At 58.0% G+C, this 25596-nt stretch overlaps 2 protein-coding genes across 16 annotated transcripts in view; both read left to right on the top strand.

Moving 5' to 3' along the window:
* ZNF638 (zinc finger protein 638) overlaps nt 1–6702 on the top strand; it is a 40592-nt gene extending 33890 nt beyond the window's left edge. Inside the window, exons 22-25 of one of the 2 annotated variants that reach the window (XM_032186056.1) lie at nt 1337–2336; nt 4730–4819; nt 5645–5763; nt 6391–6702. In XM_032186056.1, coding sequence (XP_032041947.1) covers nt 1337–2336; nt 4730–4819; nt 5645–5763; nt 6391–6450 — 1269 coding nt within the window. In that variant the 3' untranslated portion in view covers nt 6451–6702. Of the gene's footprint in view, nt 1–1336; nt 2337–4726; nt 4820–5644; nt 5764–6390 lie in introns of both variants that reach the window. The other variant, XM_032186055.1, reaches the window with a different exon arrangement.
* A 1867-nt stretch (nt 6703–8569) lies between these two features.
* DYSF (dysferlin) overlaps nt 8570–25596 on the top strand; it is an 82472-nt gene continuing 65445 nt past the window's right edge. For 4 of the 14 annotated variants that reach the window (XM_032185934.1, XM_032185936.1, XM_032185932.1 and 1 more), the window contains exons 1-21: nt 11717–11840; nt 13807–13862; nt 14354–14445; nt 15937–16042; nt 16401–16805; nt 17018–17146; nt 17342–17404; nt 17527–17577; nt 17667–17697; nt 18737–18852; nt 19072–19198; nt 19332–19435; nt 19758–19826; nt 19910–19953; nt 20451–20533; nt 21677–21718; nt 22188–22303; nt 22421–22534; nt 22719–22896; nt 23303–23427; nt 24072–24178. In XM_032185934.1, the coding sequence (XP_032041825.1) occupies nt 11747–11840; nt 13807–13862; nt 14354–14445; nt 15937–16042; nt 16401–16805; nt 17018–17146; nt 17342–17404; nt 17527–17577; nt 17667–17697; nt 18737–18852; nt 19072–19198; nt 19332–19435; nt 19758–19826; nt 19910–19953; nt 20451–20533; nt 21677–21718; nt 22188–22303; nt 22421–22534; nt 22719–22896; nt 23303–23427; nt 24072–24178 (2252 nt within the window). In that variant the 5' untranslated portion in view covers nt 11717–11746. Of the gene's footprint in view, nt 8675–11716; nt 11841–13806; nt 13863–14353; nt 14446–15936; nt 16043–16400; nt 16806–17017; nt 17147–17341; nt 17405–17526; nt 17578–17666; nt 17698–18736; nt 18853–19071; nt 19199–19331; nt 19436–19757; nt 19827–19909; nt 19954–20450; nt 20534–21676; nt 21719–22187; nt 22304–22420; nt 22535–22718; nt 22897–23302; nt 23428–24071; nt 24179–25596 lie in introns of those variants that run through there. The other 10 variants (XM_032185940.1, XM_032185944.1, XM_032185931.1 and 7 more) reach the window with 4 other exon arrangements.

The following is a 25596-nucleotide window of genomic DNA, read 5'->3' as shown; positions in this document are numbered from 1 at the left end:
CAGCAGGATACAGATTTTACAAAAAAATAAATCAGAATCATTCATTGAAGAAATGGAATGAATAATATGGGACTATGGATATATGGATATTGGGATGTGTTTTACTGTCTAGAATTAATTTACTTTAATTGCCTTCAAGTACACATCTTATACATCTTACCCCCCATATCCTGTTGTTCTGATGCTAAAAGCAGAGCCTTTTATAGTGAATGAGGCTAACGCTCTGTTCCAAAAACATTACTCTGTCTACCGAAATAGCCTAAATGTAATTTGGGTTAATTCAGTCTTTCATTAAACTCAACATTTGTCCATTCATCCTCCTCCAGATGTTCTCAGCTGCAAATGGCATTAAATCAATGGTAATTCTTTCCAGTAGTCCTGGAATAAATTGCACGAGCCACGGTGGAAGGCAGCACGGTCAAACTGCAGGGTAGCAGGAATTTTTGGTACGTGACGCGTTGCAGGAGGATGCTGTGCCTCCAAGTGAGGAGAAATGGGGTCGGTCTCTGTCCTTGTACCATAAGAAGGTGGTGAAGTGTTTGCCAGAAGGCTGGAGCTTGCCCTCCTGCCCCTTACAAAGCACGGTGGGCACAGGAGGAGCAGCAAGTCTGCCAAGGGGGCTAGGCAGACCTCAACGGGAAGGACAAAATGATCTTAATTTGTCTTAAGATCTCTAAGATACCTTATCTTAATTTTTTATTAAGGAACGGGGAGGTTCCAGTCCTGGGAGCCTTCTCCTAGGCTGGGGCACGGAGCTGTCCGAGAACCTGGAGCTGAGATGTTAGAGTGAAACCCAAGAGATGAGATAAAACAGTAAGGAGATGAGATAAAAAGTAAGTCACTGGGACAAAGAAGCCTTTGCTGGATCATCTACTGCAGTATCCTCTGTCGGAGCAGTGCTAACAGCATCTGCTGAGGGAAGAGAATGAGATCCTACACAAGAAAATAGGGTTCTTGAAGGCTACTCTGGAGCTATTCACATTTTCAGTAGGCTTCCTGCAGGTTATTGCAAAAATGCGCACAAGTATTCAGGTTTTTGGCCCCGTTCTTTTCATAGACATCCATATTGGCTGTTCATCCAGCTGTGTGTTTGAAGAATCCTTTGGATTTCTGAGTTAACCTCTGCTTAATGCAAATCGTGAAATAATGAAAACTGTTCGGTGTGAGGTGCAAGGCCTGAGCATTTTTTTCTACCTTGGTCAGGTTGAATTTTCTTTCCCTTCATCCAGCTTCTGTCTGTAGCTGTTTGCCACGAGGCACCCTGTGGATGGAGGTAAGTGTGGGTTACGTTAAGCTGAATGTTGAACTGTTCTGTTCGTGTTTTTACACCCTGTAGGAAGAGGAGCTGTTCCCGTTCAACCTGGATGAATTTGTTACCGTGGACGAGGTGGTGGAGGAGAGCGAGTCTCCCGTTAAAACGCGGCGAAACCCACCGAGGGGAAAGAGGAAAGACGGTGCTAAAAACAACTCCTCCTCTGAGCCAAGTTCGAAGAGGAGAAAAGGGAAAAGCTCCGCAGCACGCATCGCCGAAAGCGAGCTGTCTTTTGTCACCTTGGATGAGATCGGCGAGGAGGAGGACGTGGCCGCGCAGCTGGTGGGAGTTGCTAACCTGGAAGCACTCAGCGACCCGCAGGGCCTGGTGGTGGTGGATGAGGTGATTGAGGAGGAAGAGCTGATGGTAGAAGCGGTGAAGGATCCGCAGTCGCTCGTGACTTTGGATGAGATATCTGAGCAGGAGGAGCCTGGCTCCCATAAGGACGTCCCCGGGTCGGTTTTTGAGGAGCAGGATTTGAAAACCGAACCCTTGGTAACTGTAGATGAGATCGGTGAAGTAGAGGAGCTGCCGCTGAATGAGCCCACGGGCCTGAGCATCGAGGATGTGCTGAAACAGAAGGAGGAGGATAAAGGCCCTGCGGAGGATTCTGGAGAGTTTGTGACCTCTCAGGTGCCCGACGATCCCAGCGCTTTGGTGACAGTGGATGAGATACAAGAAGACAATGAGGACAACCCACTAGTGACACTGGATGAAGTTAATGAAGATGAGGATGATTTTCTGGCTGATTTCAATCGCCTAAAAGAGGAGCTAAACTTTGTTACGGTAGATGAAGTTGGAGAGGAGGATGAGGAAGAAGAAAACACTTTCCCAGGGAAAAATCTGAACGAAGATGAAGATGATGAAGATATCGTTGCTGTTGCAGGACCAGAAGAAGAAATTGCTGCCATTGCAGGACCAGAAGAGGAGGATATTGTTGCTGTTGCAGGACCAGAAGAAATGGAAATTCTGGGAGATATGAGTCCAGAAGATGAAGATATTATTGCAATCTCGAAGTCAAAAGGTAAGGAACCTCTCGTAGCTTCCATGGGGGAAATAGAAAATAAGATGCTTGTAACCATTGCACAGGGAAGGGACAGAGGCATCCTTGAAGCAAACAGAGGAAACTGGAAAAAAAAACCAAACCCAAATCTTCCACACAGTCAATAATTGAGTTACTGGGAAGGAAATGAAGACTGGTAGTGAAGAGCAGTCTGAAGGTAGGATACTACATGAATGCATTTTGGGATGTAGCCTTTTCTCTTGATGTAAAATTAAGCAGCATATTCCTTTGAAATATTCATTTGGTGTTTATGATGGCTAAAAATGGGGAAATGGTTTCTCTCCTAGCCTCTAATGCAAAGCTTGGTAAAGTACCTAACACTAAAGATTATTTGTAATCTTAGATTACAGAACCAAACCAAAAAATAAAACGGGCGAGTCAAATAAAATACACAAATACACAAAGTGAGAGCTTCCCAGCTGGGGCTGGAGGGAAAAATGTAGCAGCATACGGTAGTAGGAACAAGGAAAGGGTTAAGAAATGCCCAACAGAACCAAGCAGGGAGAGCTAGATACAACCTGCACACAAAAACACTTCTGGCCAGAGCGTGGGTGGAAGGCTCGGTGTGACGCAGTCCACAAGTGCTGAGCTTTTCTGTCTCTGCTGATGCAGCTGAATGCTGACAACAGCGCCTTCTGTTCTGCTGTGCTGGAAAAGCTTTTGTCCATCTTGCTCTTACTGCGTAGCAGAGGCAACCTGAGCAGGGCAGATTCTAAAAACAGTATTTTAAAGTTTAGTTTCTGTAAACAGTAGGAAATAGGTCAGTTAGCTGTGTACACACCAATAACTATCGAAATGTGGTATTATGCTGTAATATTGTTTGTTACAGAATGTAAATTTCTACATGATGAAGCAAAAAAAATATTTTCTGTGTTCTATAAGCAAGTAAATTGTAAAAAGACCTCTTTTTTTTTTTTTTTTTTACAATTTTACAAATACAGACCTCTTCTTACAGAAAGATCCAAGCACTTGAGCTGATTTCTGCTGTAGGTGGTAGTGACAAATTATAAAAACATTAGACACAGTAAGTGATTTTAGCTCTACTCCATGTAGTAAAAATCCCAGGCGAAACAGGTGGATGTAGGAAAGTTCTCCCTGAGCTTGAGAAGCTGAGCAAGGAAACCGGGAAGGAGAGGTTAAAGCGGGTTGAGCGGTGTTACTGCGAGTCCTGAAATCTGACTCCAGCAGCAAAATAGGAAACGGGCTCTCAGCTGCTGCGAGGCGAGCAGGGTAAGTGACGGGCAGACTGCAGCGTGCTGAGAAATGCCGGGCTCACAGCAGGCTGGGGCTGCCTGGGGCGTTCCTTAGCAGCTTCCTGGGTTTTTTAGTATGGCCAAAGGCTTCGTTGCCTTAACCTTGCTCAAGGCGTGTCGACGTTGCAGTTATTTGAACGCAGAAGTGGAAGGAAAGCAGCTAGTTTTGATGTTTTTGGCCAGATGATCTGTTCTGATAGGCTAAAACCCAGACAGCTTGTTTATCTTGCAGAAGAGGCTGTCGAGCTCCCTGGCTCCAGAAGAATCCTAAAATGTTAATTTAGGGAGTGCCTTGGAGCTGGTTCATCTGGTGACCAAGTCTTGGTTTGGGTTGGCTCTGTACCAAAGCTGTGTCCTGCAGTGGCCACGAACCTGGCAGCTTAGTGAGTGCCCCTTGTTAAAGCCAGGTAGCTTCTCCTGTGTTATGCTGTAATTTTGGTGAACCAAGATCATTGGAGAGAGTTTTCTGTTCCTTTTCTGTTTTTTTTTCTGATTTCATCAGTTTAATTATCTTCACGAGGAGGTGGAATTTGGTAATAAATCCTGGTCAGGCCGTTGGGTAGAGAGGTGGCAGCAGAAGGCTGGGATAATTCACAGAAAGAAGGTGAATGCTTTGAAAGTGAGTTCGTGCCTTGCTGGAACAACTTGCTGAATGCGATGGGTGTGCTGCTGGTGGCTTTTTTAAAAAAACACAATGATTTGTTTTGTTATTTCTAAGTTGAAATACTGCCGTTGGACCTTGAGGTAGTTTAATTCGAGGAAGTCTGGTAGCTTGCCTTAGGAAGATAATCACAAAGTTAGCGTGAAGTCGCTGGTGAGAGCTCTGGAGCAGAGCAGCTGGGAGCAGCGGTGGTACAGCTGAGAAGTGGAAGGCTTTTGGGCTCACCAGCACACCAGTGCCCTAACTGGGAGCCTTGTCCTCGGGGCTGGTGCCAGGAGTTCCTGAAAATTGCTCTGTGCAGAGACCAAACCGAACAGGGTAGGAAACAGTAAGGGCCATAAAGATGGTGTTTGTTTCGAGCAGTAAGGAACCATTTAAGTCCAGGATGCTCTAAACTAATGGCTGTCTTTGTTTTATTGTGCATTTCTGGCCTCCAGTAGATCAGCTGGGATCAGGACGGAAAGAACCAGAGCCTAAGCAGAAGAAAACGGTTGCTTTGGATGCATCAAAGGTGCAGAGTGCTCCAAAAGGTAAAAACAAAACAAGCCCAAATGCTGCATACTGCTCTTGTTGGAAAACACCTTTCTTGGTTGTTTCAAACACCCCATTTGCTTCATGGCCACCTAGAGCTTGAAATTCGTGGCCCAGAATCTCTTTTTATCCCTACAAATGCACGCTTAACACATTTCTGCTATTGGTTTCATAGCAGCTGCAAAGTTGAAAGTTCATTTTTACTCAAATTTAATTTACAAATAGAGGCTAAGTTACTTCTAATTAGCACAGCGCTGGGATTAGAGCAGTAAGGAAACATTACAAGCTCTGCCACTGACTTTCTCTCAATGTATACACGTGAGGGAACTGCTTACATTATAAAAAAAAAAAAAAAAAAAAAGCATGTGAGTATATACACACCAAGATTTTCACCTAAAATACTTTTTAGACAAAACCACTGCAAGCATTTGAACTGTAAAAGAAGCTGCTAGGAAAACCTGGATCGCTGCCTGATGGCTTGTGCAACGTTTGTGTGACAGAAAATGTTCACATCGCGTGCTGTGGGACAGAGGTTAAACTTGGCGAGTGGGTTATATCTGAGATGCTTTAGGGAGGGCTAAGAGATGTTAGGGTGGCTGCAGATCCTGAAGTCAGTTGTGCTGCTCACAGACAAGTACATTCCCTTCTGTTTCTTGGAGGTAGGGCAGGGGACCAGCTCAGATCAGAAGCATCATTTTGTAAATGCTGAAAAAATGTAACCAACATCCCTCCAGCAATAACAAGTTAGGTGGATTTGGCCAAAGGAATCTGATTTTTTATTTTTTAAGCTGTGTTTTGTTACCACTGTGTGCTCTCTCTCTCAGATTTAGACTACCTAGTTCCCAAGGCTGGCTTTTTCTGTCAGATCTGCTCTTTGTTCTACGCGGATGAAACGTCTGTGAAAAATCACTGCAAGACACCGCTCCATCAGCAAAACATGGAGGTAATGCCGGGGCTTCTCCAAACGCTCAGGGGTTCAAAAAAAACACAGCTTGTAAAATGTGTGCTTCAGGGAGTGCTAACAACCTCCTCGTTGGCAGCTGGAGCTCATGGTAATACTTCAAGGGGTTTTAATTTTAAGCTCAGACACAAATATAACTCAGTTAACAAATATATTGCTAATATAAGTTAACAAATATACAGTATAATATACAAATACTTACATATTTACATATAATATTATATATATGTATATTATCAGCTAACAAATATATTTTTAACTCCTGAAATTAGCCAAATTTATTAACTCCGTAAGGCTATTTGAATTGCTATTTTCTCTCTGATGGGCAGAGTGAGGTACCCAGCATCACGTGAACTCCCAACCCCTAATATTTTGCTGTCTGCCCCACGAAAATTCCACCCATCACCCTTTGGTGATGTGGTTTGTGTCCCTAGGGGTGGGGAGTGAGTATTTTTTTTGGTGCAGATGGCACAGAGCCACCTCCAGGAGTTTGCTGACATTTGGCTGATGCTGTTCTGAAATCTGCCCTGGATTTAGAGCATGATCTTATTGTAGCCTGGGGAATAATAGTGAAGCATCACTTCTCACTGTCTGTCCTTCTTTCTGCAGAAATTCATGGCCAAGCAGAAGGACGAGGGTAACAGCGGGGAAGAACGGAGTTCAAGGTGATCAGAGGGAAGAAGAGTTGTTTCAGCAAGTTTCAACTTAGGGTCCAGTCAATTTTGTGTATTTTGCTATGATTTAATTTGTAATTTTGTTTCAGAAGCAAGCATTCATGTTGTATAAATTCGAGCTCAGTATAGACCGACTAAAAGATGTATGGTGGCTTTGATTTGTATATCAAATCATCCGACTCGCAAGAGATTTCTTTTACAAGTGTCGACATGAAATAAATGTTCTTATTGTATAGTTAACACCAGGGGATGGTGTTTGGCGTGGTTTCTTGTCATCCAGAGGGCTGACAAAACACAGCAGAGCTGGGGGATTCACCCCAGAGATCTCCCAGGTGCCGCTTTGCAGGTGACATTTCCCATTCTTCGTGTGCTCCAGTCTTCCTGCCCCAAATCAGCGACCATCGTGGCGAAGATTTCAGCGATAACAATCGAGGGGGCTCGATCGTGCTGGGCTTTCCCTATCCACCTTTTCCCCGTGGCCTCTGAAGTCTCGGGGTGAAGCAGGACTCCAAGACTGAAGCCATCGGGTGGAGCAGAGCCTGCAGTCAGCCAGGGAGGTCACTGTCCCTTGCTCTGCCCCTGGTGAATGAGTTCCTTGTTCCCGTTGGGTTCTTTTCCCCCTGCTTCTTCTGGGGGTAGCAGCGCGTGGAGCTCTGCAGCACGCCTGAACTTCGTAACCTGCCCTTGGGTGTTGCTCTCTGATCACTGTGGGTCTCTGATTCAGCACTACCCGCGTGCCAACCCGCGTCTGGATCAAAATTAACTTTGCTTTCAGCTTTCATTTTTCACCTCATCTCCTGAAATTTGTGTCAAACTGCGTCGGTTTCTGCTCCTGCATGTCCAGGGCGAGGAAGGCAGCCTGTGGTGGCAGAGATTTTACAGGCTGTGCTGCTACAAAACTCATCTTCAGGCCTCTGGTCAGTGCAGCACCACAACAAACTGTGACTTAAATTATCCTTGGCTGGTTTTCTTTTTTTTTTTTTAACTCGGGTCCCTCGCTGGGGAAAGCTCCCCAACGCGGGGCTGCTGCGTGCAGACCCCCCGAAAAGACGAAGAGAGCCTCAAAAGCGTGCAGGAGAGGAATTTAGACAATCAACCAACCCCCTGGTGGGCCAGGGAGCGTGATTCAGGGTAAGAGAAACCACACGGCTGCCTCCTCCTCCTCCTCCTCCTCCTCCTCCTCCTCTCTCCCTTCCCTGCTGGCAGGGGCTGAGCTCTGCAGGCAGCGAGCAGCTGAGGCTGGCGTGCTGCTGCTTAACTGCTGCCTCCCCGGTCTGATGAAGAAATCAGAGAAAATTCCAAATTCCTGCCCCAAAATAAGGGGGCAAGACCTGGAATTTCTTGAGAAGAGCCCGGAGGGAGCAGCTCCTGGGCTGCTGTTTTGGGGTGGGGGGGCTGCCCCCTCCGGCCCCCCTCCCTGCAGCGCTGCTGTGTTTCTTCTCCCACTTCTCTCCCCCAAATTTTTGCCCCCAAATCGTTGTCCCCAAAACCACAGCCCGGCTCATCCCGCAGCTACCAGCATCTGAGGGGTAGGGGCTGTTTTTGGGGGGGGGGGGCTCCGTGTGCCCCCATCCCCTGGGCACAGCTCTGGGGATGCAGCCGCAGCCTCCTGGCACTTTTGGGTGAAATCTGCGGGCTTTTAGCAACGTTTCCTTTGCGTTTTCTGGATATTTAGCTTGAGCAGCCCCAGCTCCTTACTGGGGGCTCTCACAAAAAGGGTGGGGGCTGGGGGGGGGGCACGGGGGTCTCCTGGGGGGGCGCAGGGACAAAGCAGGACCCCAAGGGAGCCAAGGGGACACTGCAGGTTTTGGGGTGGTGGCCTCTGGCTGAACCCAAGCCACAAACTGGGATTACTGGGACACGGGACCGGGGAGGGGGGGGGTGAGCATTTGGGGGGGGGCCCTCCCTGCCCCTCCAGCTGCGAATCCCGACCCCAAAAAGCTCCGAGGGACCGGGGGGGGGCGCCCCCGTATGGGGGAAAACCGAGGCAACCCCGGGCTCCCTTCGCCTTTAAGGGGCGGGGGGGGACGGGGACGAGGGGGGGGGGGCTGTGCTGCCGCAGTGCTTGGCGTGGGGGGGGGGGGGGGGGCCGGGAACGGGGTTGGGATCGGGATTGGGATCGGGGGGGGCGATGCTGCGCGTCTTCGTGCTGCGGGCGGACAGCCTCCGCACCCCCGATGCCGACATCAGCGACGCCTATTGCGGGGTCCAGTTCCGAGGTGGGGGGGTCTGGGGGGGCTTGGGGGGGTCAAAAGGGTCGGGGAGGGGTTTTAGGGGGGCGTGGGGAGGGGTTGGTGTCTGCGCGCCCCCCACCCCCGTGCTTGGAGAGCCCCCGGGGGAATGGAGGGGGTCTGATGGGAAGGGGGGGGTCTGGGGGTGGGGGGGGGTCTTGGTGTGGGGGGGTCGCGTTATGGGGGGGGTCCCGGTATGGGGGGGTTGTCCTGGTGTGTAGGGGTGTGGGTGTGGTGGGGGGGGTCTCATTATGGGGGTCCCATGCATGTATGGGGGCACCAGTGTATGGGGGGGTCCCGTTATGGGGGTACCGTGGGGGGGGGTCCCAGGATGGAGGGGGGGGGGCATGGGTGTGTGGGGGTCCCTGTATATGGGGGGGGTCCCGTTATGGGGGTCCCAGTATGGGGGGGGGGCGTGGGTGTGTGGGGTTCCCGGCAGAGGGGGGGTCCCATTAAGGGGGTTCCGTGCGTGTGCAGGGGTCCCACTATTTGGGGGGGGGGGGGGCATGGATGTGGGTGGGGGGTTCCCAGTACGGGGGGGGGGGGTCCCATTAAGGGGGTCCCAGTGTGGGGGGGGCAGCACAGAACCACTGCGGGGCCTTTTTTGGGGTTGCCTCTGGCCTCCAGCCCCCCCCCAGCAGCGGGTCCGTGTGTCACGGAGCCACCCACGGCCCCCCCTGTCCCCCCCCCCTCGGGGGCACATAACTGAGCGGTGAGCGCAGCACCGGGGCTATTTTGGGGCTATTTTGGGATGGCGCTACCCAAGGGACCCGGGGGACGATGGCCGTGGGGGGCTGCGGGGTCCCAAATGTGTCCCCCCCCCCCCCGGGGGGGGGGGGTGACGGGAGAAACGAGGGGGTGTGCGATGTGTCGCGGCTGATTCGTGGCACCCCGGGGGGGTTTTGGGGTGAAAAAATGCATTTTTATGGCTTTTTGGAGAACGGGGAGCCTGTGTCCGTGTCCATGTGTCCGTGTCCTGGACTCTGCAGCCGGGGGGGGGGAACCTCGGGAGGGGGCTTCCCAGTGGCAGGAGGTCCCCGTCCCACTGTCAGGGTGCTCGTTTTTGGGACCCCCCCCCTCCTGCAAGGTTCAGCTCCAGATTTTTTTTTAATTTTCCTGCTGCTCCAGGGCTGGGGGTGGCAGCGGGGCCGTGCTCCCCCCACGCTGCTGGGGTTGTGGCTGGGGACCCCTTGCTTTAGGTAGGGGACACCCCCGGGCCCCCCCCCCAGGGTCCCCGATGCAGGGAACGACCCCTCCTTGCTCCATCCCCAAGCTGTGCCTTTGGGTTGTGTCACCCCTGCTGCCCCACCAGTGGCTCCCAGTCCTCCCAGTTGTCCCAGTTCCTCGCAGCGTCCCCGGCTCCTGGCGCTGTGACATCTCCGGGGTTCGTGGCGCTCCCAGGCCTGCTGCTTTGTCATTGCTCCTGCTGCCACCTCCTGCAGCTCGGTTCTCCTCGCAGCACCCCCAGTGTTTGTAGCATTCATCGAGTCCTTGTGCCCAGTTATCCCAGTTATCCCAGTGCTTGCAGCACCCTTGGGTCCCAGTGCCCCAGTATCCCCAGTGCTCACTTATCCCAGTGCCTGCAGCACCCTGGGTCCTGGTGTCCCATTATTCCCAGTGCCCACAGCATCCCTGGTCCCCGTGCTCTGGGCGTGCAGCACCCTGGGGTGCCAGTGCTCCGTTATCCCTGCTGCTCTGTTATCACAGTGCCTGCAGCACCCTTGGGTGCCAGTGCCCCGTCATCCCCAGTACCTGCTTATCCCGGTGCTTGCAGCATCCATGGATCCTGATGCGCCTCTATCCCCGGTGCTCTCTTATCCCGAGGTGTACAGCACCCTGGGGTCCTGGTGCTCCTTTATTCCTGGTGCCCTCTGTCCCAGGGCATGCAGCACCCTTGGGTCCCGGTGCTCCGTTATCCTTGGTGCCCGCTGTCCTTGGGTGTGCAGCACCCTTGGGTCTCGGTGCTCTGTGTGCTCTACTATCACGGTGCCTGCAGCACCCTAGGGTCCTGGTGCTCTGGTATCCCCGGTGCCCTCTGTCCCAGGGCATGCAGCACCCTTGGGTCCCGGTGCTCCGTTATCCCTGGTGCTCTGTTATCAAGGTGCCTACAGCACCCTTAGGTCCCAGTGTCCGCTGTCCCAGGGTGTGCAGCACCCTTGGGTCCCGGTACTCTCTTATCCCCAGTGCTCTGTTATCACCGTACCTGCAGCACCCTGGGGTCCTGGTGCTTGGGTATCCCCAATGCCCGCTTATTCTGGGGGCATGCAGCACCCTTGGGTCCCAGTGTCCGCTGTCCTGAGGGGTGCAGCACCCTAGGGTCCCGGTGCTCCGTTATCCTCAGTGCCCACTTGTTCTGGGGCTGCAGCACCCTGGGGTCCCAGTGCTCTGTTATCCCCGGTGCCCCCTGTCCTTGGGCATGCAGCACCCTTGGGTCCTGGTGCTCCGTGTGCTCTACCATCACGGTGCCTGCAGCACCCTGGGGTCCCGGTGCTCTGTTATCCTCAGTGCCCATTTGTTCTGGGGGTGCAGCACCCTGGGGTCCCGGTGCGCCCTTAACCCTGGTGCCCACTGTCCTTGGGCGTGCAGCACCCTTGGGTCCCGGCGTTCCATCATCCTCGGTGCCTTCTGTCCCGGGGCATGCAGCACCCTTGGGTCCCGGTGCTCCGTTATCTCCAGTGCTCTGTTACCACGGAGCCTGCAGCACCCTAGGGCCCTGGTGCTCCGTTATCCCCGGTGCCCTCCGTCCCGGTGCGCACAGCACCCTTGGGTCCCGGTGCGCCCTTCTCCCCGGTGCCCTCCATCCCGGTGCGCGCAGCACCCTTGGGTCCCGGCGCTGCGTTATCCCCGGTGTCCCCCTCCCCGGTGCGCGCACCCCGCCGCCCCCTGCACCCCCCGCCGCTGCCGCACCGAGGCGCTCCGTGGCACCGCCCGGGCGCCTCCTCCAGCGGCCGGGGAGGGTCGGGGCGGGGGCCGGGACCGGGACCGGGACCGGGACCGGATCCTGCCCGGTGCGGGGCCCGGCCTGGCCTCTCTCTCGGTGCCCTGCTCGGCCCCCCAGCCATGCTGCGCTGCCTGCTCCAGCGAGCCAGCCACCTCCCCAACCTAGAGAAGGGGGACAGGCAGAGCGACCCGGTGGCCAGCCTGACTTTCCGAGGTGAGGGCACCCCAAATCTGCCTTTTGGGGCTGGGGGACGGGGGTGGGGGGCAGGATTTTTGCTTTGCCTGGGGCGAGTTATCTCCGTTTGCAAATTTTTTTCTGCAAAGCCCGGGGTCCGCGGGGTGCCCGGACAGGACGTACGTCCTGTCCGGGCACCCCGCGGACCCCGGGCTTTGCCAAGCTCCATCCTCACCCCAAACCCTTGCCAAATTCCCAGGGGACCCCCACACGCTCCCCATATCGACCCCCTCCATCCCCATCCTCCAGCACATCCCAGTGCCTCGCTGACTGGTGCGGTGCATCCCTTGAGGATGGGGGGTCCCCGGGGTGGGCTCTCCCCTCAAGCTTTTGGGGTGTGCAAGCGGGGGGGGGGAGTGAAAAATCCCAAAGCTTTGGTGGTAGTGGGGTTTTTCCCCAGGGGAGGAGCTGGGGGTGAGCATTCAGCGCCGTCCCCAGCTTGTGGCACAGCGGGGAGACCCCAGAGGGGCTCAGCGGGCACAAAGCAGGGTGGTGCTGCAGGGCGCTGCACCCTTGGGTGCCCTCTTGGTTGCTTTTGTGCTTTGCTCTGATTACGGGCTTTTAATTGCTAGCATGGGGATTTGTAGTAAATACCCAAATAACCCCGTGTCTCGGGGTCCATCCCGGCGCTGTTGGCACCGGGGGGGATGCTCGGAGGCTTTCCTCTGGGGCAGCGGGGCGATGCCTCTGCACCTCGAAAGCGCACGTTGGGAGGATGTTGCTTCTTTGGCACCCACTTCCTGGCGGTGGAAAATGTCCATTTTTAGAAAAAAAAAAAATAAGGAAAGGAAAGGGATGATGAGTGGCTTCTGACCAAGCCTTTCCTGTGCTGTGCTGCGGGGTGGGGGGAGCGCGGAGCTGCGAGGTCCCAGGGGGCTCCCGGGGGTGGGCTCCATCCGATGCAGAAAACAGCTCAGGGCCAGAGCCTGGAGGCACGGGGGAATTCCAGGGCTGTGCACAGCCAGGAGGCACTGCGAGCAGGAGCTGTGCCTGACACGAGGGATGTTCAACGTCTCCAGAGCTCGAGGATGTTCCCCAGAACCAGACATGGTGCGGGGACGCGTCCCGTGGGGCTGCCTGCCAGTGCACGGAGCCCTCCCTCCTCCCGCTGGCTGAGCTCGGGGCCGGAAGGTGCAGCGGTGGCTCTTGAAAATCTGAAATAGGAAAAGCTTAATTTGGCAATGCTTAAAAAAAATTAAAAAAATAAAAAAAAACAACAACCAAGGGGGCTGCTCGGAGTGGTCTGGGCTCCCCGGCGGCACCGCGGAGCCTCTCCGTGTGCGCCTGGCACCGTACGGCGGGGCCGGGGCCACTCGGGGTCCTGTGGGCTTTGAGTCACCGCTATTGTTCTCCTGCTCTTCCTCTTCCTCTTCCCCTGGGCTCGCGGCCGTCCCTCGGGTTTGGTGTGAACCCGAGGCTCCGGGTTTGGGCGGGGGGCACCGCGGGCTCTCGGTGCTGGGCTGCGCTCAGCCGCTGCCGCCTGGCTCCACGGGGACAGGACGGGGTGGCATCGTCCCTGCCCTCACCTCCTGGGGGTGTCTGTGCCACCCCCCTGGTGGAGCCCAGGATTTTCGCCCCTGTGCCGTGCGGTGTGGGGGCCCTGGGTCCCGGTTGGGACAGGACTGAGGTGCAGCGAGGGGCTGTCCTGCTCCCTGTGGTGCTCTCCAGCCCCAAAATTCTCCCCGGAGCATTTTTAAGAGGAGGCAGAGCCTCCTCCCTGCCCTGCTGCGGGGAAACTGAGGCACAGCACAGCGAGAGGGTTGCCTGGGGTTTTCCTGGGGCTCATGGGGCAGTCCCAGAGCCCAGCCTGTGCGCAAAGTTTGGGCAGATCCTGCCCCCGGGAACCTCTCACCCCCCTGCTATTCCCCCACACACATACCCGGGGGGGGAGAGATCTGAATTTTGGGGCCGTTCCCATCAGACCCATGCGCGTTGCTCCCCACAGGCGTGAAGAAGAAGACAAAGGTCATCAAGAACAACGTGAACCCAGTATGGAACGAGGTGAGCGTGGCCCCATCCCCATCCCGGTGAGCCCGGGGCTGCCTCGGCTCCACGAGGACACGGGAACGGTGCGGGACGCATCCTGCCGGGGGCACGGAGAGCCGTGAGCTGGCTCCGCACGGCCCCTCCGCTCCAACCTCTTCCCCTTCCATCAAGATCTTATCAGGGCCAAGCACGCAGATTAAAAGAAACGGTATAAAAATACAGCAGCTCGCAGGGAAAACAAGTGGTTTACGCATCAGCCTGGCCCAGGGGAGGATATTTTTTCCTTCTAACCCTGACCCGGGGGGGGTCAAGGTTAAAAAAATGGCTTTTGGCGAGCGAGCAGGAACGCAGTTTTGGTGCAGAAATGCTGCGTGCCAGCTCCCATCGGTTTTCTCCTTTAGCTTTTTAATTAACCCGTGGCAAAAACCCGTGAAAAGCACCGGCTTGGGGCTGAGCTTTCCTCCTGCAAAGGCAGCTGATGCCCGCTCCTCTCTCCTCCCCTGCAGGGCTTCGAATGGGACCTGAAGGGCACGGCGCTGGACCCTGGGTCCGAGCTCAGCGTCGTCGTGAAAGACCACGAGACCATGGGGAGAAACCGGTAGGAAAAGCACCAGGGCGAGCCCTGTGCAGCCTCCCCGGCTCCGTTTTAGCTCTCCGTGCACGCCCGAGGCTTTGCAAATCCGACTCGGGGGGGGTGGTGATGGACTGGTGCATCGCTGCCCCTTTTGCAGCGGGGGCTGAGGTTGCTGGTGGGAGGCGGGCGCCGCATTTCTGGGCTGCTTTGCACAACATTTGGGGAGAAAAAAAAAAGAAAAAAAAACCAAAAAAACTGCTCGGGGCACGGAGCACGCACACAGGGAGCCTTGTGCCCGCCGCCTCCGCTCATGGCCAGGCTGGTGCCGTGAGGCCACGGTGATGGGCGCACGGCCGAGGAGGTGCCACGGCTCTTTTTGGCCAGGCTCTTCTTGGCCAGGCTCTTTTGGGCTGCTTACAGGAAAAAAAAAAAAAAAAAAGAAAAAAGCTTGGAATTGATTGATTTGTGGGCAGCACGTGGTGGGAAGCGCGGCTCTACAGCCTCCGGGACGGGGAGGGTGGCCGATCCCCGCTTCCAGCGCCGATGCTGCTGCTGGATCTGCTGGAAATTGGGCTTGGTCCAGCTCGGTGGCTTCGTGCCCTTCTATAAATAGAGGGGGGCAGAGGGGAGGAGGCTCCGGCTCTGGTGCAGGCACTTCTTGGCTGCCTGCGGGGGGGTGCAGCCGCTCCTCTGTGCGCCCCTGGAGTCCCCATGTGGACCCTCTCCTTTTTTCTGGCCCCTTCCCCGCTGTCTTTTTGCCTTCCCTTCCCTACGGAGACGGCACCGAGCTGCCCCTCCGCCGAGGTGCTGCCCCATCAGGGCAATTAGCAGCGACCCCGCTCCTCTTTTGGGGGGCATGGCCCTATTTCCGTGACCGTCTGCAGAGGAAATGGAAGGAGACGGGGAGGGGAAGGCGGCCCTGTCCACGTGGGAGAAGCGTTGGGGCTCTCCAGCCCTCCTGAAGTGGTGGGGAAGGAAACGGGAGCAGCAGAGCTGGGCTGGGCGCAGCCACGGCGAGAGAGTTTCCCCTTGATATAGGGGAAGCTTGATATATCCAACGGGATATATAGGGCAAAATTGCTCCCGTGGTGGTTTTAAAATCCACCTGGATATCACGGGGAACAGAAACCAGTGGAGAGCTTCGATTTTGTGGACTCCTCCACCCCGCTGAACCCCCCCAGGCCGTTTCTTTCCCCGTTTTTATTCTGGGTGCAGCTGGCACAGAAAGTCCATCCAAGGAGCTGGCAGCTCCCTGCTCCCCAGAGCGGCTTTCCAGGTGCTTTTTTTTTGTGCTAAAAAGGGCACAGAGCCCCCACAAGTCCCCACGTTGTCTGAGCAGGGCAGGCAGCCCAGCCCCAAGGCTCCGAGCATCCTCCCAGCAGTGTCCAAACGGGGATGTGGCCGTTTTCCCCCCAAATCTGGGAATTGAGCTGGGAATTTCCAGCAGCTGCCCCCGTCCCCAATGCGGTTCCTCGACCCCTTCCCCTGCTCACCCCCGGTGCTCTCGGCCCCCAGGTTTTTGGGAGAAGCCCGCGTGCCCCTGCGAGATGTCCTCTCCTCCCCCAGCCTGGCGGCCTCCTTCAACGTCCCCTTGCTGGATGCCAAGAAGCAGACCACCGGGGTGAGTCCCTGCCCTGGGGGTGGCCGTGCCATCCGCTCCTCCTTAAGCTGCCCCCTTGGCGTTCCCATGTGGGCAGCAGCTTTTTGCCCCTGGGGCCATTGGTGACCCCGTGGCCCTGGCCCCCAGCCTGGCAGGACCCCAGTTTGGGACCAGTTGCCCCATCCTGAGCCCTTCAGCTTTGCTCCACGAGCTCGGGGAGGGGGCAGCAGGAGGACACCCCCCTTCCACGGGGGCTTCCACGGGGACCCCATGAGCTGCGCCAAGGGGGTCACCCCCTGCATCCACATGGGACCCCCTCCTCTGCGCCTTGCAGGCTGTGGAGAGCTCTGTGACACCCCTCCTCTTATTTTCCCCCCAGGCTTTCCTCATCCTGCAGGTGTCCTACACCCCCCCTCCGGGCGCTGCTCCCCTCTTTCCTCCTCCATCCCCCCCTGAGCCGTCGCCGGGGGCTGCTGAGCCCGACACGGTCACCGGTAATGAGAGCGCCCCGCGGGCGGCACGGGGGGACACGTCCCCCACAGCCCACCCCAAGCCCCCTCAGCAACCTCCCTGCCCCCTGCCCCGCGCAGAGGCGCCCACCGAGGAGGAGGAGGCTGAGGACCGGCCGGCCACGGGGGATGAGACGGAGCCTGCGCCCTCGGGGCCACCGGGGTCCGAGCCCCCTTCGTTGCCCCGCAAGCCCCCGGTGCACCACGTCCACGGGGTGAGGCGCAGGAGGAGCTCACCCAAAAAGCCCCTGTCCAACAAGCCGCAGGACTTCCAGGTGAGGCGTGGGCAGGTTTGGGTGCATCCTTCTTGGGGTATCCGGGTCTTGGTGCATCCCTCTTTGGGGTATCCGGGTCCTGGTGAATCCTCTTCGGGGTCCCTCTTGGGGGTCCCGGGTCCCGGTGCGTCCCCCATGGGGTACCCGGGCAGTGCCCGGTGCCCACCCCGGCTGCCTGCTGAGCTTTTCCCTTTCTCCCCCTCCTGCTGCAGATCCGGGTGCGGGTGATCGAGGGCCGGCAGCTGCCCGGGGTTAACATCAAGCCCGTGGTGAAGGTGACGGTCGCGGGGCAGACCAGGAGGACCAGGATCCGCAAAGGCAACAGCCCCTTCTTCGACGAGGTGAGGCCTGGGGCGAGCTTTTGGGGTCAGGACCCGAACGGAGGCACCGGCACAGCTCAGGGGCCGGGGTTTGGCTACCAGGGGCTGCAGCCCGAGCTGCACCAAGCAGACACTTTGGCTCCCCGAAGTGTCCCCCAGCCCCACGGCTGTTTGCACAGGATGCTGGTGCTCAGCCCTTTGCCCTCTGCCCCGCAGACTTTCTTCTTCAACGTCTTCGAGTCGCCGGCCGAGCTGTTCGATGCGCCCATCTTCATCACGGTGAGCCTCTCCGGTTCCTCCCCGGGGGGATCGCTCGCCCCGTCCCCTCCCCGTGCTGTCCGGGGACCCGTCCCTGCCCCATCTCGGTGCTGCACTCACTGCTCTGCCTTCTCCTCCTGCAGGTGGTGGATTCTCGGTCATTTCGGGCGGATTCAGTGCTCGGGGAGTTTCGGGTAAGGCTCGCGCCTCTTCGCCCCCGATCCCAGCCTCTGGGGCTCGCAGCGTGCTTGATCTTGCTTGCTTTCCTCTTTGTTTTTCACAGATGGATGTCGAGACCATCTATTCGGAGCCAAGTGAGTTCAGCAGCTGGGGCTGCTTGCTGCGGTGGGGGTTGATCTCTCTGGGTGACAATTTTTTGGGGTCAAACAGAGGGGAAAAATGCACGCAGCCATCCCGCTTATCCCTGGCTGCCTGTACCAGAGGGGCAGAGGGGGTCACGAAGGAAGGATAAAGTGATGCTTATCGAAAATTTCCCACCCTAATCCCTGCAGAGAAACGTGGGATAGCCACACAGAGCTAAGACCTACGAGGCTGATAAAGGGAAGTGTGGTGCGGGGTGCTCTTGTGCCCCCCTAAAACCCATAGCAGCGTCCCAGCGGGCTCGGAGGGAGCAGGGCCATGGCAGAGTGCCTTTTGTGGGTGTCCTGGCTGCTGGAGGTGCCCTGCAGTGGCACTGACAGGTCACCAGAGGACCAAGGGAACCCCTCTGGTTGTCCCCAGGGATGTCCTTATGAGCGCTGCACCACCAGTGGCACGGGTTTTTGGGGTACACGTGTCTGCTCCTTAGGGACTCGGGCATCGCTCCCCTTCCCCGGGGCTGCTGCAGCTCAAACATCTCAGTTCAGCCCTGTCCTGAGGCTGTGCCCCGGGATGGATCCACCTTGTGCTGCTTAAATAGTGCTGTGGTGGCTGGGGAGGGGGTAACGCGCCCACCTGGGCACCCCGGGGGGCTTGGTGTGACAGCACGAGCACATCTCACCGACGTTGGGCAAACCCATAAAAATACCTTGGAAAAATCTCACCTACGTTGGGCAAAACCCATAAAAATACCTTGGAAAAACCTCACCTACGATGGGCAAAACCCATAAAAATACCTTGGACGAGCCCTGACCCACCTGGATCACTCCTAAGGGCCAGCAGGGGGTGACCGATGGGTGACCAAGGCACAGCCACGCGCTGATTTGAGGAGTAAAGCCACAAAAATGCTTGGGTGGCTGCCGTCTTCCTCGATATTTTACTTCCATCTTCATTACACTGAAAGAGGGGTGATGGAGATGACGTTTTTCCCCCCACGAAGATCTCACCATCCTTGGGTGTTCGTTCATTCCCCAGAGCACGCCTTCCTCAGGAAGTGGCTGCTGCTCTCCGACCCCGAGGACTTCTCCGCGGGGGCCAAGGGCTACCTGAAGGTCAGCCTCTTCGTGCTGGGGCCCGGAGACGAAGCTCCCGTGAGTATTGGTGTGGGATGGATGGATGGACAGATGGACGGATGGACGGATGGATGGATGGATGGATGGACGGACGGACGGACTGCCCAGGACTGCTGAACCCAAGGGAGCTGCAGCCTTGACCTGCCCTGGTCTTGGGTGCTTGGGTGTGGGGTTTTGCTGCTCGTATCGAGGCTTTGAGGAACGACTTTTTGGGTTTTTCCTCCTCTCGCCCCACAGATGGAGAAGAAGGAGGTCTCGGAAGACAAGGAGGACATCGAGGGGAACCTCCTGCGTCCCACCGGGGTCACCCTGAGAGGGGCTCACTTCTGCCTGAAGATCTTCAAAGCCGAGGACTTGCCCCAGAGTGAGTGTTTCCCCATCCCGTGGCGTGTAGAGGACCAAGGGTGCCGATGAGGAAGCTGCACCCTCAGCCTTATCCCCGGGACCTCGACGATGTGGTCCCCGCGGCCCTCCCAGCGCCTCCTTTTTCCCCGCAGTGGATGACGCCGTCATGGACAACGTCCGGCAGGTCTTCGGCTTCGAGAGCAACAAGAAGAACCTGGTCGACCCCTTCGTGGAAGTCAGCTTCGCGGGCAAGATGGTGAGCGGCCGGAGAGGGGTCCCCCAGGCTGGGGACGTGGCGGTGGGTCGTGGCACGCCGTGGTGACAGGGACATGGGGAGGGTGGCACGCCTGGGTGCACCTTGGTGTTCTCTCCACTGGGCTCTTCTTGGTGCTGTTGCATTAGGAAGCCACTGGGGGTGGCTTTTTGGGGGTCCTGGGGCGAGACCCCCGAGCAGCCCGTTGCGCCCTCTGCCTCCTGCGCAACGCGGAGCCCCACGGGCCGGGGACATTGAAGGGAGCCTTTATTTTGGGGGTGGGAGACTCGAGAAAAGTCACCCCATCCCGCTCCCACACCTCCAGCTCTACTCGAGGATCCTGGAGAAGAACGCCAACCCCCAGTGGAACCAGTGCCTGACCCTGCCGGCGATGGTGAGCGCCGTGCCCGCGCCCGGCTGCCCCCCAAAACCCCCCGGAGCCCCCGGCCACCGCTCACCGCTCCGCTCTCTTCCCAGTTCCCTTCCATGTGCGAGAAGATGCGGATCCGGGTGACCGACTGGTGAGTGGGGACGTGGCCCTGGGATGGGGACAGGGTGCGTGAGGGTGTTGGAGGGGGCACCAGATCCCCTTAAAACCCAGGAGGAGCTGGGGGGGTGGAGATGCGCTCACGGAGCAGGGGATGCTTGGCACGGGATGGGTTTGGGACGTGGGATGGGTTTGGGATGTGGGATGGGTTTGGGATGTGGGATGGGTTTGGGATATGGGATGGGTTTGGGACAAGACGTGGGATGGGTCTGGGACAAGATGTGGGATGGGTTTGGGATGTGGGATGGGTTTGGGATGTGGGATGGGTTTGGGACAAGACGTGGGATGGGTTTGGGACAAGACATGGGATGGGTTTGGGGCATGGATGGGTTTGGGACGAGATGTGGCTGTGTGTGAGACATGGGACGTTTTTGGGACGGAACGTGGGACGTGTTTGGGATGTGGCTGTTTGAGACATGGCTGTATTTGGGACACGGGATGCATTTGGGACGAGACGTGGCCGTATTTCAGGGACCGCCTCACGCACAACGACATCATCGGCACCGCCTACCTCTGCATGTCCAAGATCTCGGCGCCCGGCGGGGAGCTGGAGGGTAAGGGCTGGTGGCAGGACGTGGCCCTCGGTGCATGCCCACGGAGCCGTGCTGCGTGCTGCTGGCTGGGCTTGGTGCTGGCCGGGAGGAAGGAGCAGCCGGGAAGGGCTCTGCCAGGTCACCAGGGCTGGGGGAGAAGCCGGGGGGGCGCGGGCAGGGTGCTGGTGGTGGCTCCATCCCGCGGGGGTGGCCCTGCTGGATTCGGTCCCTGCTTCTTCGTGGCCCTACAGATCTTCGGGTCCTAATGGGGCCATGGGGAGGGGTGGTTGCAGAGCTGCAGCCGAGGTTTTGTGTCCTCCTTTGTGACCAGAGGTGGCTGCCGGTGGTGACAGCGGTGTCACCGGCGCAGGAAGGTGCCACCTCTCCCTTCTCCCACTGATGGGTCCTCCTCAGCATTTTGGGGCTGTTGGGGTGGGGACTGAGGTCCAGCCTGTGCTGAGAGCAGTGTTTGAGGTGCCAGGAGCCTTCCTGAGTGAAGGGCCACCGCGGAGGTGCTGGCAGGGACCGGGTGGGTGACGCCGACCGTGTCACTTGTGAGGGACGCGGGATGCGCTCGTGGCGATTTCTCTGCTTGTGGGGCTGCTGCGAGCCACGGCGGGGCTGGAGCAGAGGCTGCCCTAAGGTGCACGAGTGTCCTGCTGCTAACGAGCCTGGTGAAACCTGCTGGCACCTGCTGCCCTCCTGAACCCTCGCCCTGCTCCCTGCAGCAGCCCGGCACCGCAGCGTGCCCAAGCTGTGCGCGTGCACATCGTCCCCGCGCCTCCCCGCTTTGAAGTGTGGCTCCCGGGATGGTTTGGAGAGGGAAGAGGGGGGCCAGGGAGGGAGATGAGGAGGCTGGGAGGGGTCTGTGGGACTGGCAACCCCCAGCTGAACCCCCCCCTGCCCCTCAGCTCCGTATGGCTTCTGCAATGCACGGAGCATCCTTCATCCCTCGGGGCTTTCATACGTGTCCTGCAGCCCTCAACCAGCCTCACCCTTTCTCTTCCTCTGTTGGCACCAAGAGCCCACGGCAGTGCTGCCTCCTCCTCCTCCTCCTCCTCCTCCTCCTTCACCTCCTCCTCCTCCTCCTTCTCCTCTTCCATAACCCGCTGCCCTTTCCGTGCGCTCCCCCTCCTAACCTCTCTCCATTTCTTTGTGCCTCAGATGAGTTTCCTGCTCTCGCGAAGCCTCTGAAAGCCGCAGACCGTACGTCCCCTTAGCCTCTCGGTTTGCAATCGCCACCCTGGTAATTTTTTTTTCCCCTGCTGTCGTTGCCACCGTTAGGGCCGGAGCGTTGGACAGAGCTGGGAGCACCTTGATGGGGGAAACCTCCCACCCTGGGAAGGGCTCCGGTGTCCTCCCCTCGGTGGCTTTGGGGCATCCCCGATGGTTTTGTGGTGTGGTGGTGTGTTGTGTGCCGAGCTGTCGGGGTCCGGCGTGGTGCTTGGGAGCTCGGAGCAGCACCACGCAAAGGGTTTCAGCTTCTCATCAGCTTGAGGTGCCCAAAAACTGAGCGCTGCTCTTCCAAGCGCTGTCCCGTGGCCTGAGGCACCCTGGGGCTGCTGGAAGTCCACGCAGCACCCCTGCAGCTCCCGGACTCGCAGCAGACGCAGTGTTTTGGTGCCCACTGATGTGGGTTGTGGGTCGCTGACGGCTCCTTCCCTGTGCCCCGCAGTGGACGACGGGCTGGGCTTCCTGCCGACCTTCGGCCCCTGCTACATCAACCTCTACGGCAGCCCCCGCGAGTTCACCGGCTTCCCCGACCCGTACGAGACGCTCAATTTGGGAAAGGTGAAGTCGGCTTCTTGCCAGAATTGCTTTGCCCGGTCCCTCAGCGAGGCCGAACGAGCGGAGAGGTGCCGGGGACGGGCCCCTGGGTGCTGACCCCGTCCCCGGTCTACCCCCAAGGGCGAGGGCGTCGCGTATCGCGGCAGGGTGCTGGTGGAGCTGGAGACCCGGCTGGTGGAGCACGTGGAGCAGAAGGTGGAGGACATCTCCGCCGATGACATCCTGCGGGTGGAGGTAACGGGGTGGCTGCCGTCACCGGGGGTCCGTCCTAAATCCCACCCCAAATTCCCTCGAGGCACCGCGTCCTCTTCCCAGCCGTCACCTTTTCCATCTCGGGGGCTTTCCCGGGTTGGTGTCTGGGGGCAGTGGGGGGGGTCCGTGCGTAGACCCCATGTCCCTGTCCCCGTGCCTGTTGCAGAAATACCTGCGCCGGCGCAAGTACTCCCTCTTCGCCGCCTTCTACTCGGCCACCATGCTGCAGGACGTGGACGATGCCATCCAGTTTGAGGTCAGCATCGGCAATTACGGCAACAAATTCGACAACACCTGCCTGCCCCTGGCCTCCACCACGCAGTACAGCCGGGCCGTGTTCGATGGTGAGCCCGAGGGGGGTCTCAGGACCCAGCTGGATGTGGATGGTGTCTGGTGGGCTCTGTCTGAGTGAGGGATGGGGCCAGGAGGACCCCGGAGGTGTCTCCAAGCTCAGCCACCGGTGTGCATGGAAATGGGTGACCAGGGAGGCGTGGGGAAGGCAGGAGAGCTCTGGGCACGGGGTGTAGGGTGGCCACCCAGCCCTAACAGTGCCCCATTCTTCTCAAGAGGGAGCCAGTGCTTTAGGGTGGCCTTTTCCTGGGGGCTGTGGTGTGAGGTGTCCTCACCACGCTGCGGTTCACGGAATCCCAGAACCATCTAGGTTGGAGGAGCCCTCCAAGATCTGGTCCTGAGCAGGGAGGTGCCCGTCACCGTGATGTCCCGAGCTCAGCCGTGTGTTGTGCCCTCCAGGCTGCCAGTATTACTACCTGCCCTGGGGCAACGTGAAGCCCGTGGTGGTGTTGTCGTCCTACTGGGAAGACATCAGCGCCCGGACTGACGCTCAGAACCTCCTCCACCACACGGCAGACAGGCTGGTGAGTGCCACAGGGACAGGGACGGGGACAAGCCTGTCTGCATCCCACCTGGGGACACGGGGAGGGGATGGAGGCCATCTCCGTGCTGGGTCAGGTTTGGGGTTTGTGGGGTTCCAGGTGCCCTGCTCAGCCATGGAGCAAAAGGGGAAAGGGAAATGGGTGTTCCTTGGAAAAGCCCTCGCCTGCAGAGCTGCCTCTGCTGGTGCCAGAGCCTCGGGGTGCAGGAGCCCTGGGATGAGCAAGGGCTGGAGGTGCAGCAAGCCCTGGGCTCTCTGCTTGCCCAAACCTGGGCTCTTTCCTCTCCTTCCGTGGCTTCCAGCTGGCGTGGGGCTCAGCACGGTGCTGGATGGGAAGAGGTGGCCACCCTCACCCCTGTGGGGTGACAGCGGGGTGCGTCGCTGTGCCACCCACCGGGGAGGCTGCACAGATGCCAGAGGCAGGGCTTCCCTCAGTTTTGGGGCTGTTTATGGGATTTCTTGCCGTGCTGCACACTCATTTCCCCAGGGAGCTCCAAGAGGAGCAAATCCGGGGTTGCAGAGCCCTGGAGCCCTGGGTGCTTGCCGGGAGGCTCCTGGAGGTGGGGAGGAGCGGGGTGCCGGGGGTCCCCCTGTGCTGCTCCCCCTCACCCCCACCGTGTCGTGCAGGAAGCCAACCTGGAGAAGGTCCAGCTCGCGCTGAAGGCCAAGTGCTCATCGAGCGAGCTGGACTCCCTGGGCGCCCAGCTGCTGGATGATATCATCGCCGACTGCAGGTACTGCTGCCAGCCCCTCCGTGCCGTTTATTGCGAGAGCACTTGTTTATCTTGGAAGGGACGACTTCTCCTTCCTTTTTATTTTTTTTTTATTTTTTTTTTTTAATGCTGAAAAAAAAAAGGCCGGTCGTTTGCTAATGTTTACTTCAAAGGTCGCTGAGCCAAGGCACGGAGTTGGAGAGGTGGCGGTGAAGGCAAGTCGTAAATTCCCAGCCCGGCTCACCTGAATGAGCCACATTGTGCCGGGGGGCCGGGGCCCGAGCCCCCGCTCTGGGGGGTCGCCAGGACCAGGAGCCACCCCCTTGGTGGCTCCCCGAGGGGTTTTGAGGGTGCTGTGTGTGAAGCATCCGTGCACAGCACCTGAAGGCTGTTGTGCTGTGCCTGTTGTGTGTCCTGTGGAGGGGATGGAGGTCTTGGAGACGTGGGGCTGGATGGTGTGGGTGACCTGCAGCCCCCCTGCCTCCACCGTGGGCAGATGCAGGATGGGTTGTCATGGGGCTGAGCTCTGCTTTCATCTCCTACGTGGTCTCCTGGGGTATCTCCAGGACTCTCCCCATCCCCAGGGTGGTTCTTGGTGCTTCAGCTCAGCAGAGAGGGAGAATTTGGTCCTCCCCACGGTCCTTGAGGTCGCCAAAGCTGCTGGGACCAGTGTCCCCCAGCTCTTCCAGCAGCCTCCTGCACCCTGTGGTTTGTGCTGCTCACTGGAGGTTGGGGAGATGGTGCTGAGCCTGCTGTGCCCTCCTGGGGCACCCTTTTGGGTTCAGCAAGGAGACCCCAAGCGGGCTGGCCCTGCTCCGGAGACCTCTTGGAGGACACTTACAAGCCACACACTTGCAGGCCTCCCTATTTATTTACTTTTGAGCCTCATAAATGAGATGTGTTTCGCCCCACAAACACGCTGGCTCTGCTGGAAAGGTCAGCGCCGTCCTCGGGCTGTAAATCCTCCCCATGCGCAGGACGTGACCCAGGGGATGAGCCATGGAGCTGGGTTTTCCTGAGGTGCTGCATCCTCCAAACCAAAATCAATTAATGGGGAGGGAGGGGAAGAACGTGGCAGTGAGCCATGCCAAGCCCTTGGCTCCCCGTGCTCCTTGCCCCTCTCCATGCTCAGCTCTTGCTGTAAGCAGCTCCGGAGGGGCTTGGCACGGGGACCTGGGTGGTACACGGTGGTGGGGGCTGCTGTGACAGCTCTGATGGCTTTTTTTGGGAGGGTTTCACCCCATTGCATGCTGTGTTCTGGGGGACGAGCTGACCCATGCAGCTGGACCTCTCTGTGGTGGCTGGGCTGGATGGCTGGGGGCAGGTTGGATGCGCTCAGCCGGGGCAGAGCTCATCAGAAGGAATTTGGGCTGGATTTTGGAGCGATGGGACAACTCCAGCTGCTCCCTGGTGCTTCCCTGCTCTAATGTGAGCGGGGC

Source organism: Aythya fuligula, chromosome 4, assembly GCF_009819795.1.
Source record: "Aythya fuligula isolate bAytFul2 chromosome 4, bAytFul2.pri, whole genome shotgun sequence".
Taxonomy (NCBI): domain Eukaryota; kingdom Metazoa; phylum Chordata; class Aves; order Anseriformes; family Anatidae; genus Aythya; species Aythya fuligula.
Note: the sequence above shows the minus strand (reverse complement) of the source record. Positions and strands in the feature narration are given on the sequence as shown.